Here is a 17247-nt window from a genome sequence, read left to right as displayed (position 1 = left end):
ATGATAAATATGTTTGTTCATATTGGTTCTGTGTCACTCTGCTAAAAACTGGAATGCCAGGACGTTCAATAATAATAGGAATAAACTTTTTAAGTGCTCCCTCTTCCATTTCCATTCAGGGCTTCATTCAGGACTTCAATATTAAAAAATAATAAATAAAATAATTGACAATCCCTGAGCAAGAAAGGAGATTGAGGAGCAGCAACAGAGTAGGGCATGTGTCCTTGTCGGGTACTGGCAGATAGACACACGAAGCCCTTTGGTGCAGGACTGAATTTCCCCTATATTCGAAAAAGTAAAATAATTACATGGTAACATAGTTTGTAAGGTTGAAAAAAGACCTAAGTCCATCAAGTTCAACCCTTCTACCTAACCTTCCTATTTTTGATCCAAAAGAAGGCAAAAAAAAACCTAATTAAGCTACTTCGAATTCTGCCATCAGGGGGAAAAAATTCCTTCTTGACTCCAAGAGGCAATCGGATTTCTCCTTGGATCAAGAAGCTCTTAAATATTAATGTTATTCTATTTATATCCCTGTATGCCATGCCTTTCTAAGAAAATATCGAGGCCCCCTATTAGATTAACGAAGGAGATAGAGGTGCAGAAGCTGTAGGGCACTGGGTCGGGGCACATCCAGCCACTCGTTACAGAACTGAAGTTCCACAATATACAGAAAATTTAAAGAACTGATTCCCCTGATTCAAGAAGGAAACCAAGAAGCAGAAGGACACTGGACCTGGGCAGGCACAGGCAAATAGACACATCCAGCTACTTGATGCAGGACTGAATTTTACCAATATGCACAAAAATAAAATAATTGATTACCCCAAAGTAAGGAAGGAGGCAGACGAGCAGCAGTAGTAGGGCACCGGGCCCAGTGCAGACACTAGTAGACAGACACATGTAGCTACCTAGTACAGGATTACATTTTCACAAAAGAAATGGGGAAAAACAGCTCAATGCCTAATTTTGTCACCAATATCTATCAATGAATCTGCTGGTTTGCGTTGTCCTCAAACTAGAGGTTTTTCTGGCAGCGTAAATGTATAAATGTTTAACTCTACTCAGGAACTGCATTTCAACAACTAAAACACAATCACACTGTGCGCTAGCACAGTCAAAAGCGTCATTTAGTCACCAATATGTATCAATGAATTTAAGAATTGTTTTGTGTTGTCCACAAACTAGAGGTTTTGCTAGGAGCATAAATGTGCAACCGTCTTAATAAACTCTACTCGAGAACAGTATTTTAAGAACTAAAACACAATGTGTACAAGCACAGTAGAATGCCTAATTTTGTCACCAATATTTTTAATGATTATACCTCATCAAAGAGTGCTAAAACGTGGCAAATGAATTAACAAATCTTAACGAATGTTTTGTGATTTTGCCATTCGTTTTCCTTTGTTTCGTTGATGATCCTCCTCATAATTGGAGATTCGTACAAAATTTCCATTAAAATTCCGCAAATTCCATTAAAATTCTGCAGATTCTGTTAAAAATAAAGTTTGTACAAATCTTACTGCACAAGTTTATTATATATATAAACTTATATAACATAAGGACTTTAAGTATTTATGGGGCAGAGCAAACCCCTTTTTTATGGTTACTACCAATCACACCACAAGGTTCCATATTTTCAATGACATATTTATTATTCTAGAGCATTTTTAACCAATTTCCACGATTGTGATTGCCTATATATTTCTATATAGCAATTTGTAGGCTTCAGAAGTAAAACTTGTATGAAAAGTTATAGTGTAACTGTGTTGTATCCTATATAAATATTTAAGTGCAGAACCTGCTGTGCTTATATTATTTTAATTTGATGTCAGCTCGAGGGATGATAAAAATTTATGATAAAATTTATGCTAATAATGTCAGTTAGAGAAAAGATGATCTTAATCCCCTTTGCGTCTAATCATCAGGAAAATAAAATCTGCCTGAAATGATGCGAGTAAGAAACAACTTTAGAAAATGACTCCTTATGCTGGCAGGAATTATTTAAACACTCCACCAAATGCTGTGGCAATGGAAATAATCTTTATTATTTTATAGGTACTGTTGATTCAGTGGAGATTTCTGTCTCAAACCACATAATTTATTAAATGTACTGTACAAGCATGAAAGAACGAAATAGAAATTTTATGGAAGCATTTGAAAGAACATTCTACAATATACAGGATCCATAAAAGTTTTAATCCGTAAAGGTCGAGCAATATTGTCGGAAAACCATGGTGAATCAACATACGCCTAAAAATTATATTTCTATCCGGTTTCCCCAACATTATCTAACACTCTAAATTTTTGTAATACATGGACTAAGTTTTTAGTCAATTCTATACATTGTGATCAGTAGAGTTTGAGCAAAGCCCACTAGAGATGCATACTGTCAAGTCCTCCAAGTCATTGTTCCTTCTCGCTTATTTAAAATGTTGGCGCCTGGTACCAAGTAGCACACAGACTGTGAGCAGAAATTTCTGGTGGGTAGCTATCCTATTAAATTTGCAAGGATACATAGAACATTAGCATTTCCATAGTTTAGTAATCAAACATTATATGGTTTGTATTTATAACTCAAGTACCAAGTATTTCAGTTTTCAATAAAATCCAGAATACCATATTGAGAGGTTTGGTGTCCTGGACCCTATTAATGAGTAATTTAGTCATTTTATTATGTATTGTTTCATGGCATTCCCATGGCCTGTACATTTTTCATAAATAGCACTGCATTTTAAAACACCCAAAGTTTGTAAAATAAATTAGGAGAAACAAAAACTGTTTTAATGGCGGCGTTGTCAGTGGAAAAATACGCCTAGTCTCAATAAAATGTATTGTCTCTGTTACAGTGATCCATGTAGCTTTCCCCACAGAAAACCATGATACATATTTTCTTTAAATTGTTCTTGCTAAAGCACTGCAGTAAGAAAATGTACCAGTGTTGTTTAGCCCTTAGAGTAATTAGGTTTAAAATGTCATTAGGAGGATTTGTATCCTATTAAGGAGTCAATCTCTACCCAAGGAAATCATGTTGGAGGAATCTGTCACGCCATTCATTTTGTGGATGATAATAAAGTTGTTAGACAATATATGTATGTAAAATTAGATTGATAAATGTGTATATAATATTACAGTTTCCTATTTTTAAACATAATAATAATAATAATAATTATAATAATAATACATTTCCAAGTCAGAGTTGGGATATGCAAGTTTTGAATTTACGGCCAATTTGAGGACACTGGCAGTAGACCTAGCTACAGTATATGGGCAAACGTATTGGGACACCTGACCATTACACCCACAGGGACTTTTATAACATTGCATTCTAAATACATAGACATTAATATGTAGTTTATCCCCCTTTGCAGCTGTAACAGCGTCCACTCTTCTGGGAGGGATTTAGGTCTATGAGAATAGAATACCTGGGAAATCTCTGGGTTTGACCAGCACCGCTTCTCTGGTTGTCTAGGTCAACACCCGACTCCTCCGGGTCCCGCTCATTTCCCCTTTAAATGGGGAACGCACCCAACATCAGTGGGACCACCCACGGACGTCACGGGACCGCCTGCTGACATCGCGGGACTGCCCGCTGACATCAGTGGGCAGTCCTGGCCGTGTCCTGCAAGGGAAGGCTCCGGGTAGCCGGAGCCCAGACGTTTCCAGGTATGTCAGGCACTGATGTTGGATGAGAAGGCCTGGTTTGCAATCCCTCTTCCAGTTCATCCCAAAGGTGTTTGAAGGGGTTGAGGAGACACAGTCATGCTGGAATAGAAAAGGGCCTTCCCCAAACTGTTCCCACGAAGTTGGGAGCATAGCATTGCCCAAAATGTCTTGATGTGTACTCTTCAGCATAAAGTCCCTGTTGATATAATGGTCAGGTGTCTTTCATTAGCGTTTTGTGATTAAAATGGGTTGCATTGATTTGTTCTTCTATAAAAAATATATTTATGGAAAAAATGAATTGTTGTCACTGTTTAGATCACTTTCTGTTGTTGCATAACAGTAAGGATTTATAGGAACTTAATGGAAGTGCTGGCACAAATCTTCTGGTAAATGGGTACATGGTTGTCAGTACATAAACTGAGCAGATGTGCACTGAGCAGTCAGAACTGTGTATTATTCATACGTGTGTACTGAGCAGTTGGATCATATTCCTGATTGTATATAAAGATGCTTCACATTGTAGATTTATAGCATTTTGGAATATTTTTCCTGATTCATCTTCTCCAATGGAGCAAATTTTATTTTCACAGATTAACACATGGGATTTTAACATCAGCTCTCTCGTAAACTATACAATTTAAAAAGTATTGTGGTAAAATAATCCAAATGCAACATTTAATAATGGTTCAGAATGCAGACAGTTTAAAAAAAAACATTTCTCGATAATTTTAGTCTTTACTAAAGGAAAATGTGAATATTAAAGTATTTTATTTTGATCACGGTGGATTATTTCCGTGTATATTTATATAGGAAATAAGTCCTCTTTTATCATGACTTGTTTAACATAATGATCATGTATTTTTTATATTTAATTTATGTAACAAATATCCAAAACAAAACGTGTTTTGTCAACCTCCCTGTGCCTGTTGGTGCTTGGATATGACATTATATCACAGAGCTCTGCATAATGGAGTGTTATTGAAGAGATCTCTTCCAGCAATTCCACAAACCGATAAACCAAGATAGGCCACAATCACCCCCTTTCCCCGCATCAAGTGGGGCAGATTGTAATTAAACCAGCCTTGGGGCATAGGCAGGATTAAGCTTTATAAAAATATCACATAGGAAGCACAAAGCCCATGCCCTGTCTTCCCCTTACCCCATCCTGATTTCATTATTTTTGAAAAAGCATCTGGAGCGGCATGGGCCTCATCCTCTTCTATGAGAAGGAACCATTCTCCTCCAGTTGATTTAATTATACCCTGTTCCACCACTTATATGGTGGGGGAAGACTGATGTAATTGTTGGCCTCCTTTGGTTAATAATGAGTACTAAGGACTGTTTTATTTATTTATATTACTATTTATATTACTATTGTTATATTAAATATATTGTGCAAATCAACCAGACTGACCACTTCACCTTTCAGTGAATGGACCCCCAATGAGTAGACTTTTTTAAAAAATATCTTTAAATTGCACCTAAAACACAACGTAAAAGTTTCTGGATCTTATTGTCTGCAATAAGTGTCTATATGGTGGTAATAAACCTCCATGCTTACACCACTTACCTGCTGATGTGTCTCTCTTCCTCTGTGCAACCCCTATGACAATGAGTGTTTCTCCCCTTGCTGGAGGTCTCTGTTATAGATCTGCAAACACCATTAACAGTATAAAGGGTGTTTCTATCTATCTATACTTTTTTAGCTTTTTGATTTAGTTTTTTCTTTTTCCAATTTTTCTTTCCTTTTTTCCATTTTTTTCTTTTGTTTATTTATGCAAAGAGGTAATAAGAAAGCATGATCACCAAGCAATACAATTTAATTTAATATCTTTCTTCTACTTTTTATTTTTTTGAGCACACACCTTATATGATTATTGGTGTTTGTAGGAGGATTATTTAACCCTGGTGTATTTTATATTTAAAGCTTTATTTTTGAATTTGATGTGTTTTGTGCTTTATACATATAGATCCTCATTATCTTCTTCTATCTTATTCTCAGATGCAACAATTGTTCCATGAAAATTATGAACACAACAGAAAAGGATACATTCAAGATCTGCACAACAGCAAAATCCATAAAGCTATAACTTTGCACCCTAATAAAAGACCAGCCTATCAGTATCGACTGCATAATTACATACTGAGCCGCAAAATATCAGAATTACGATTTCACACCATTCAGCTTCATAGAGAAAGTGTTCTTATGAGCAAGCTTAGTAACACTGAAATAAGCAAGGAAGATCTACAACTTGGAATGCTGCCTTCTTTTAATAGATTTCAGCCACGGGGACGTAATGAAGTCATTGAGTGGGAGTTTCTAACTGGAAAACATCTTTATTCTATGTCTGCAAATGTTCCACCTTGTCAGAGTCTAAACAACCACCTAAAGGTGTCTTTAGATGACACTATAATGCAAGTGATGGAAATGATCAATGAGAATTCCAAGTCCAGGGGAAGGCTGATTGATTTTAAAGAAATCCAGTATGGATATCGCAGAGTGCACCCAATGTATGGAGTTGAATATGTATTAGATTTGCTGCTTTTGTATAAAAGGCATAAGGGTAGGAAATTAACTGTGCCCATTAGGCGACATGCCTACCTTCAACAGTCTTTTAGCAAGCTTTTTTTCAAAGAAGAAGAAGAGCTGGATGTTGAAAGTGTTTTGAAAAATATAAATACAGATTCACAATCGTTTTCCTTCTTTTCTAACTCACTAAAAATGTTTTCTTCACTTCATGTTACCAAGGAAATGAAAGACAACAATGAAAAGAAAATACATATTCTTGTCCCGCTTACGGCAAGGTATGATATCTTTGTGAGATTTATGGAGAACTTTGAAAATGTCTGCTTGATCCCAAAGCAGAATGTAAAACTAGTTGTTATTTTATCCAATCCTGATACAGGTTCAGATTCCAACAAGCACATGGAGCTTTTGGCCTCATACCAAAACAAGTATCCACAGGCTGAAATAACGATTATTACCATGTCAGGACAATTTTCCAGGGGTCTGAGTCTTGATAAAGGATCTTCCCAATTTGATAATGACACACTGCTGCTCTTTTGTGATGTTGACCTGCTGTTCACATCAGACTTCCTACAAAGGTGTAGAGATAATACTATTCAGGGACAACAAGTCTACTATCCAATTGTGTTCAGCCAATATGACCAGAAAGTAACTTATGGAGGAAATCCCCCACCAGACAGTAACTTTGTCTTCACAAAGAAAACTGGGTTCTGGAGAGACTATGGATTTGGTATCACATGTATATATAAAAGCGATCTCTTGAATGTAGGTGGTTTTGATACATCTATCCAAGGCTGGGGATTAGAAGATGTTGACCTCTTTACTAAAGTAATAGCTTCAGGTCTAAAGGCCTTTCGGAGTCAAGAAACTGGGGTAGTTCATGTTTTTCATCCAGTGCAATGTGACCCAAATTTAAATCCTAAGCAGTACAAGATGTGCTTAGGTTCCAAAGCTAGTACATTTGCATCTGCAGCTCAGTTAGCTGAAATTTGGTTAGAAAAACATTTAGGTGTTGGATACAACCGAACTCACTCTTGACATGTCAACCAATTCTGCCTTCAAGGGGAGTTTACCTCATGTTTTTTTTCTACCATCGTCCATAAACTCCTCGATGTCTTCCAAAGCATATTTGTTGATCACATAAACAAAGAATCTCTACTGATGTTTTTTCTACTGAAGATGGAGTGTTTCCAGTTCCAGTATCTCTATTTGGAAAACATATAAAAGAGGCTAAGGCACTCTTTAGGAGCACATTTCTAATGCCTGTCCCACAAGAATGTTCTTTAAAGGTAGTAGGACACCATATTGGCAATTCTTACATTTGTTAATGTGACACAAATATTTGCTGGAAAGGTACCACAAAAGTGCATTATGCTTCTCATTAGGGAAGAGACTTGAGTTTTATAATTTATATGAAGAATTACGTACATAAACAATGACTTTTTCTTCATCATTAGGATTTTTAAAATAAATAAAAATAACTATAATTGTATCTTTATTTTTTAAAACTAATTTGAAGATTTTTTTCATGAGCAAGAGGTACTGGTTACCAAGGTTCTAAACGTTTTAATACTTGTGCAGTTTTCAGTGTTTTGGTCTGAATGCATATGAGCGGTCCAATCTTCTGGAAACATAATTATTTCAAAAGTCAAGTACTGTACATTGTAGATGCTTTTTTTGTGAATCGTTGTCCTTTATTTGCTGGCAAGACGATAAACTAAATGAACAGTAATATTTATACGGACAGTGATGACTGTTCTTTTTCAGAAATATGCAAAATGTGTGGTTTTTTTTTTAATAATACCTGTATTTCCATTGACTTGCCCTCATGTTGTGAGAGTTAATAGTTTTTTAAGGTGCAAAGCTACTTAGTGTCACCAAAGAAAATGTGTTTTGTGGTTTTTATTAAGTAATCTTAAAAAAACAGGAAGATTTGGCCTTAATAACATAATAGACAAGGGTTTAGGATATAAAAGATATATTTTAGCATTCCCAAAACAAGGACAGGATGAACTTGAGGATTAAATACAATTTAACCTGCCTTGTGACAACGTACAATAATTCTTAATAACAATCCGAGTCATTGCAGACCTAAAGCAACATTTTCTGTAGGAAGAATTCCTAAATGAATTAATTAAGCAGTGGTCAAAATAAAATCTGAAATATATGAAACATGATAAAATTTAGACTGTATGTCAAGTGTGTGCTCAGGATAACTGCTCCCAGGGCGCAGTATTTGTTTGGCACCCCCTGAAACTTAACACATTCACATGCTAACAATCAAACTTGCTTTAACACCCACTCACTCTACCACCATACACACATTTATCCTAACACCATTACCAAGCACCTTGGTTCCATGCATCTGCGGCTCCCTGCTGGATGTGAATACTGCAAAGGCATGTGATAAAAAAGCACACAAAAATAAAAAGCAATATTTTGCAGTTTGAGATCCAAAGAATCCCCACATTTTCAGGCTTAAATGGAGAATACCCCAAATATTTGCTAATGTAGAGGGCTTTATATTTAAAGAACTCCTCTGAGGCAGAGTTCATTAAAGGGTAGTCTGTCAATAGGAAGTTTCCCTTGGTTGGTATGGTGATCACTCCACATAAAGCAATAGCATTGGTCTCTATCACACATCTAAATGTTAATTAACATAGGTCTATCCACCAGGATGCCTGCAGGCTGTGTAGAATTTCAACTGCTTACAACCTAACATTGTATTACACTACAAGTCCCGTGATGCTTGAGTGAACAACAGCTGGAGAGTTGCTTATTGCCTACTGCTGCTATTAATCTACATATAAAATTAAAAAGGCTAAACATGTTCTCATACTGCTCACCAGAAGGCATATGAAAACCTGATTGAGTTTAGTGTTTTGATCTTCAACAACAAAAGATAGAAATTCCACTTTTTATATATTTTAAGTCAAAGATCATTTACAATTTGCATTTCTCAAGTTCCATTAACCAGTACTTTTTACGCAGCTGGAAAAATAAAGCCAAATATACAGGGAGAAACGAGTTCCTTGCAGATAATGAATGCCAATTTCTATCCCACCTACATAATAGAGAGTTTAAAAGAGTGCTCATTGATGTAATTATATAGTGATCAGTGTAACAATAGGAGTACCCAGTTCCTAATATAGCCAATAAAATCAGTTCTGTGAGAAAATACTTTGTAGATTATTCATGTCAGCAAATATTTATAAAACAGTATTGGTTGGTAAAGGTACTAAATTGTACTTATGTTACTTATGTCATTGTTCCTGATTTGATATGTTTGAACATGTTGACTGATTGGGATGTGTATTATTTAAAGTATTATTGGTTACTTGCTGGTCTGGTAACTTATGCAAAAGTATACATTTTTTTCTGTTAATTTTATAAAATATTGCATTTCCTTAAAATTGCTATTTGTTTTGGCATATTTATTTAGTCCAATAAAACATATATATATAGGCAACAATGTTTAATACTAGAGTTGGGTAGTTTCTGTATAAAAATATATGTACAAGTAACATTATCTGGAAGAAATAGTGCGTAGACCGCAGGGTCTTTCACTCCCACTCTTACACAATCTCATCCACACTCTCTCACACTCTTGTCCACATTTACTCACTCTCATACTCTCTGAATGTCTCCCTACTTTCTCTGTTTACCACTTCTGCTTTTTTGTGTCACAGCTCCGCCTCCGTGCCTTACATCTTCTTGTTTATCCTTTTTTTCTCCTCTCTTCTCTTTGCTCTCTTATTTCTTCACTCTTTATCTCCATCTCCACAGACATAACTTCCCGGTGAACATCGGCCAAAATGGTGGTCGGGGTAGAGGAAGCTCCACCGTTTTGCCCTAAGATAATGTTGTGTGAATGTCTGTGACGTCCTCTTCACCAATTGGATGACCAGGGGAGAGGATGTCACCAGAAACTCTGCCATTTTGCTGTAAGATAACGTTGTATGAACTTTCGCCAAAATGTCAGAGCTTTTGGTGGTGATCTCCCCACTGGTTGGAGGACATCATCAGAAGCTCTACCATTTTGGTGGAATTTCGCATGGAGTTTATGTCCTCGGAGATGCAGATGAAAAAAAAAGAAGAGAGGAGAAAAAGAAGATGCGAGACATGGAAGTGCAGCTGTGAGACACAGAAGTGGTCAGCAGAGAAGGTAGGGAAACATTGTATGTATGAGAGTGTGAACGAAAATGAGAGTGAATAAATACGGGCTTTGGACAAGAATTTTGTTAAGAATTTAAAATACCCTGAATCTCCAAAATGAATAGGCAAGAAACAAAATTCTTTGTCCAAAAAGAAACTGGCCAAAAACTAACCAAAACTTTTTTCCCAAATAGTTTTTGGCCCATTTGCACGTCTAATAGCTAGAGATATAAATTTCTTTATATAAATACTTTATATTCAGTCATGTGAAAAAGAAAGTACACCCTCTTTGAATTCTATGGTTTTACATATCAGGACCTAATAACAATCATCTGTTCCTTAGCAGGTCTAATAATTAGGTAAATAAAACTTCAGATGAACAACAACACATCACATATTACACCGTGTCATGATTTATTCAACAAAAATAAAGCCAAAACAAAGAAGTCATCTGTAAAAAACTGGTTCCATAGAAATTAAGATGCTAAGTAGCGGACAAGTCCTGCTAATCAAATGACCTTGATTAATTGATCAATTCATCATAATTGGTGGTAATAAATGATAAAGTAATGTACATGAAACAATAGATATATGGCAGATAAGTGATTGTGTTTGAGTATTGCACCATATCTTTATATATTTGCTTGCTTGTTGTTTATTGTTACTTGGTGTGCCTTTTTCTGTATATGTATTTGGTTCATCAGCAAGTTTGACCACCAAAAGTTTTTGTAGTTTGCTGGTCTGGAGCATTCAAGTGTGTGTTAACACAATGCCAAGGAGGAAAGACATCAGAAATGATCTTAGAGAAGCAATTGTTGCTGCCCATGAATCTAGGAAGGGATATGAGGCCATTTCCATTTTATGCATGTTAAATGTTAAATTCAAGAACAAGTATAGTTTATTTGGAATGGTTGCCAGGAGAAAGCCTCTTCTCTTAAATGTGAGGCCATATGTCTGACAGCTAAAGCTTGACCAAAATTGGATCATGCAACAGGACAAAGATCCCAAGCACCCCAGCAATGGCTAAAAAAGATAAGATTAAATATGTAGCAATGGTCCAGTCAAAGTCCACACCTCACCCCAAATGAAATGCTGTGGTGGAACCTTAAGAGAGCTGTGCATAAACAAATGCCTGCAAATCTCAATGAACCGAAACAACACTGTAAGGAAGAGTGAGCCAAAATTTCTCCACAACCGTGTGAGAGACTGATTAAAGTCATACAGAAAATGATTACTTCTAAACGTATATTGCTGCTAAAGGTGGTTCTAGAAGCTATTAATTCATAAGGTGTGGTTTTTCACATATGGTTTCTCCATTTTGTTAGCCAATCATAATGGGATAATAAAATAGATAAAATGTTTATTTTTATGAGCAAGTCCTAAAATGAGCTCTATATCTTATATATAACTTGCCAAAAAGGCAAAAAAAAACCCATAAAAGCATAAGCATTGGGTATTTGTAAACTCAGGATAAATATTAGAATCTATTTAGTAGCTTTATTCATTAGCTTTTGTAGATGAGTAAAATAATTTAATCCGAAAAAGACCCTTTTCTCAATTTTACACCATATTTTTTTGGGGGTAAATCAAAGTTTATTGGTTTTTGTAACAAGAGGAATGGAAAAACGGGACACGGTAACAAAAGAAGATAATGGAGGGGGGGTCAGCAATTGTCAAGATCCTGGCGCAGTTATGTATAAGCACATAACTGGAAAATCCAATGGAAAGTCGCATATCCCATCACACACCACAAAGCTAGACTAAAAGTGTTGCGCCACATAACGGGACCAGTAAAACCAGGTCCTCCCATTTTTCTCCTCGAGACCGTTTGATCCAGCCACTAATTCCTTCAGAGCACGCACCCCTTCCACTCTCCCAATCCTCTCCCGGAAGGAAGGCGGAGAGGTTTCACCCCAATGCAATGGAATCAAGCCTCGTTTAGTAAATGCCTGAGCACCAATTTTTTTTATACGCAGCCACCGATAGGGGTGTATGACGCAACAAATAGTACACAGGGCAGAAAGGGGGTGGAGAATCAGTAAAATGGTGAAGAGTAGCATGTATCGCCTTCTAGAATGGGACAATGAGGGGGAACTCCCACCATATATGGATAACAGAACCCCCCGACATCCCACACCTCGAACACACTTCGGGATGGTCTGGAAATATGGCATGAAGACGTGAAGACGTGAGGACGTGCGGTACCACTGTGAGAGTAGTTTATAGGAGAGCTCCTGAGTTCTGGTACTGATGGAGCTGTTAGCTGAAAGATCTTCCCCCACTCTGATCTAGAAAGGGATACATTGAGTGCTTGCTCCCACTTACCCACAAATGGAGACAGAGGGTCATCGTCCCCCTGAATAAGTGTCTTATACAAAAGAGAAACGCCATGTGGAGGGAGGGCATCTCTCGTATGCAAAAACTCAAAAGGGGTGAACTCTTGCATAAGATTGTGTTTTTGCGAGATGGACCCGATGTAATGTCGCAATTGGAAGTACTGAAGGGTTTGCAGCACAGTTGGGGCAGTGTCTGTAAAAATGGCTGACAAAGGTCGGATATGATTACTACACCATATTTCATACTTTTTTTATAGTACATTATATGATACGATTAAAATAATTAATAACAAGTTGTCACCTCCCTCACATCTGCCTGAACGGGATCCAGATCTCATTCCAAGAACCAGGTAGACCATACCTTCCAGTCTGCTCCATAAGCAATCCATTACATTTTAACATTATGACCACTGACGGGATATATTAGACAACAAGTGAACATTTCATCCTCAAAATTGATGTGTTAGAAGCAGGGAAAATGGGCAAGTGTCAAGATCTGATCAACTTTGATGACTAGACAACTGAGTCATAGCATCTCCTAAACTGAAGCTTTTGTGGGGTGTTCCCGCTCTTCATTGGTCAATACCTATGAAAAGAGGTCCAAGGAAGGAAAAGTGGTGAACTAGTGACTGGTAATGGGCAGCCAAAGCTCATTGATGCACGTGGGGGAACGAAGGCTGGCCCTTCTCAAATCCAACAGACAAGCTACTGTAGGTCAGATTGCTGAAAATGTAATGCTGGTTCTGATAGAAAGGTGTCAGAACACACAGTGCATTGCAGTTTGTTGCATTGGGGGCTGCGTAGCCACCCATGCTGACCCCTGTCCGCTGTTGAAAGCTACTACAATGGGCACATGAGCATAAGAAATGGACCACCTAGCAATAGAAGAAGGTGGCCTGGTCTCATGAATTGCGTTTTCTTTTACATCATGTTGAGATAACATAGTTGAGTTTGGTAAAATGGAGTTATGAGGACCAACCTTACTTCCTGAGTTCTGACCACGGAAACAACTCTGGGAATTATGAAGAATGGCGGGAAGGTGTAGTTTATTTCTTGAGACCAATCTTGGAGAAAAGCATTCACTGCTAGAGCTTCTGGATCGGGCCTGTGGCTAAAGAACCTGTGCCTGTGAATTCAGTCAGGCCAGGTTTATATTTTGTGGGATCCAAACAGAAATATCAGACATTTTTAACCAAATCCACTTATGATTTTGATTTAATACAGCTCAAATGATTTATTTATTGAACTACTGAAACATTAGCATTTTCAGAAAATGCAACAATTCACCCTGCCTTTGGCGAAAGATTTAAGTAGTTCCAGACAAATGATGTGAAGGTTCCCGAAAAGGACCATTTTCCTCCCATTGTTTGTGTACAACTAAACAACTGGCTTCTGACTATTTGGTTTCCATTCTGAGGAACGGAGATGCCTGAGTCCATCCGCATCAAACATGGGTGTTTTTCATACAAGCATGGTAGGGTTGGTTTGGTGTGAAAGAACGTGACTGGCCCTCACAGAGCCCTGACCTCAACCCCATTGAACACCTTTGGAATGAACTTGAATGGAGATTGCAAGATAGGACTTCTCGTCCAATATCAGTGCCTGACCTCACTAATGCTCTACCGCAGGGGTGTCCAACATGCGGCCCGCGGCACCTCGGCAGCCAGGACAACCGGGATCACAAGATCCAGCGTCCCTGCTACTTACCTGTGGGAGGGTCTTTTGTACTGCACAGAGGAAGCGGAACCCAGCAGAGTTCACATGACATCACATGACTCTGCTTCCTCAGTACAAGAGAACGCAGAGGGAGGCCGCACCCCCTGCTGAAGTCTGTGAGCGGAATCGAGAGAGCTGCAGTGCAGGTAAGGGGGTGGGGAGGGTGTTTGAATGAGTATGCGTGATTGAGGGAATGCATTTGTGAATGAATGAGTATATGAATGAATGAGTGTGTGTGTGATCGCATTGATGTGTAAGTGCTGGAATCTAGGCATGATGGGACTGTGATTGCTGTTAGCAATCACACTCCTATCATGCCAAGTCAGCCAGTAAATGTGAAACCTGGCTAGCTGCCCCCTTTGTATATTGACGCTACCAGCAGTATGGGGTCTGCACATCACTTACAGCCACCCTGTACCAGCATGTACTGGTTGACTTGGCATGATAGGAGTGTGATTGCTAACAGCAATCACAGTCCCATCATGCCTAGGTTTCAGCATTTACTGGTGGCCTGGGTATAAAAGGAGTGTGATTGCTGTTAACACACCAAAATTGGACAAAAAAATACAATAACAATATCAATTTATATATGATTGTTGACAGCAATCACACTCCTATCATGCCCAGCCAACCACTACATGCTGGAGTCTGGGTATGCCTGAGATTGATGTTAACAATCATAATATATACATATATATATATATTATATATATATATATATATATATATATATATATGTATATATAAATATATTAACATTGTTATTAAATTTTTGTGTGGAACTTACTTTTATTAAAAGTGTGGGATTTTTTATTATTTTTTAAAGTGGGGGGCTCGTTTTCAGCTAAGTGAACCCTGAATTTTTCGGTTTTGGTCCAGAATTTTCATTTCGGTGTATCCCTAGGATAAATAGAACTATTTCATTTTTACTTATCCAGAATCCTGAATTTGTAGTCACAAAACTTTCTAGGCCCAGAAATCAGTGAGAGGAAAAGTAAAGGTTTTGTGTCATTTACTTTATTTTAATCTGCATATCTTATTAAAGTGAAAATGAGTGTGGCCCTCGCACGTATACAATTCTGATGAAGTGGCCCACTACGGAAAAAACTTGGACACCCCTGCTCTACTGGATGAATGGTCAAAAATTCAGTAGAGATTGTGAGTCTTAAGGCTCTCTCATTTTACAATTTTCATTGTGAGAGGCCTACACTGGCAGGTTTTTCCAGTAATAATGCATGAGCTGGCCCAGTATAATGTATAGTTAAATGTATAAGGAGATGTTAAACAAACCTTGCTGATTTACTACGCATTATACAATCTCAGCCAAGCTCTTTCTGCAGCTGAAGATCAATGGGGTTGATCTTTCATACTGTATAGTGAGGTTGGTAGCTGAAATATAACAATACCTGGGAACTATATTGTTCTGCCTACCTGGTGCCACCCTGATGATGTTTGATCAAAGTGAAAAACCCCAAAAGCTCATGTTTGTGACACCATAGCCCCCTATTGGTGGCCAACTAATATGATCTCTTTCAACTAATGCACTTGATGTTATCAGTTAATTAGACATTCTAGGTCATGCCGTGGTAAAAATCTAATTACGTTTTTTTATCAGTTACTCTAGCCACACATTAACATTGTTAATTTTCTAGAAACAGGATTTTATTCTTGTCTGATTAACTATATAGTGCCAAAGGCCAGGTGATTACTTTGAAGAATATACTTTTAAGCGTCTCTTGCATCCTCTTGTATCTTTTGTAAGTCGCATTAAAGCTCTACCCAAGTTTTAAATCTCAAGAAAAACTTGCTACTGTGCAAGTATATTCCATAACTCAGTGTCTTATAACTTCATCCCTCCGGGTTTACAGAATTTTAATTACTTGTCCCAGTGAATGCAGTATTTATGACTTTCATATGTTTTAATGAGTTGAATATGAACAAAAACATTCTGTGTTAATACATTGCCTGGAAGTCACAGAACGCTAGCAGACCAATTTATTATTCTTTAAAAGTGCCACACAAATAGAATTATTTACAGCATGCATAGTAATCTCGTGAATCATTCATTAAAAAGATTTAGAAAAGGGCTACACAAATCGACTTTCTCTAGTAGCGTTTGAGTAGAGTGCATAATTGTAAAAAGATTATTGTTAAAAGGATGGCAAACTATACTTTGCCATCCAGCTAAGTGTAAACCATAGGTTTTAACCAGTGTGTCAGGTGACAGAAGCCTAACCAATAGCTACTGCATTCATTTTAAAGGAACTGTCTAGTGCTGGGCTGGACCAGGATCAAAATTGACCACGGCACTTTAAGGCAAGTAGACACAACTTTCAACTCTCTTAAACTTACAGCTGGTGTCTGCAGATTGAAGGCAATAAAGGTAAATTATTGTGATGCTCCCTGGTCCAAATGCACATTTGTCCGATGTGCCAGATGCCCAGACTGCATCTGGTCTTGTGTCCCATACGGCCTCACCCTTTGTAAGTACTTTAATATGCATTGTTTAACTTGTACTAAAAAAATATTAAATCCTTTAGAAGATCCAACTCTAAACCTACAGCGCATAGCTTCCTCCTTGGCCCTGTTTTTATGCCACTTTTGGTAGGAAAGCACTTTCACTGATATAAGGATATAAGTGCTTTCACGCATACTGTCTTGTTAGACCTTTGAAACTCTTGCTTGAGCCAGTGCTGATGCTGGCTATGAGTATACCGTGCATGCACTGGTGCCAGAAGGTGTTTTGGAATATATTTTACAAATAATGTAATGTAATAATAATGCAATATATTTCTATTCAAGCATTTTTGAGGATATCACAGGGGTTCGTTTATAAGGTGCAAGAAG

At 37.5% G+C, this 17247-nt stretch overlaps 1 protein-coding gene across 1 annotated transcript in view; it reads left to right on the top strand.

Moving 5' to 3' along the window:
• CHSY3 (chondroitin sulfate synthase 3) overlaps positions 1-7682 on the top strand; it is a 150543-nt gene extending 142861 nt beyond the window's left edge. Inside the window, exon 3 of the mRNA XM_053473644.1 lies at positions 5669-7682. Within this exon, the coding sequence (XP_053329619.1) occupies positions 5669-7231 (1563 nt within the window). The 3' untranslated portion in view covers positions 7232-7682. The remainder of the gene's footprint in view (positions 1-5668) is intronic.
• Positions 7683-17247: the final 9565 nt, after the last annotated feature.

Source organism: Spea bombifrons, chromosome 1 (assembly GCF_027358695.1).
Source record: "Spea bombifrons isolate aSpeBom1 chromosome 1, aSpeBom1.2.pri, whole genome shotgun sequence".
NCBI classification, from domain to species: Eukaryota; Metazoa; Chordata; class Amphibia; order Anura; family Pelobatidae; genus Spea; species Spea bombifrons.
The sequence above is the reverse complement of the archived record's forward strand: the minus strand, read 5'-3'. Positions and strand labels throughout refer to the sequence as shown.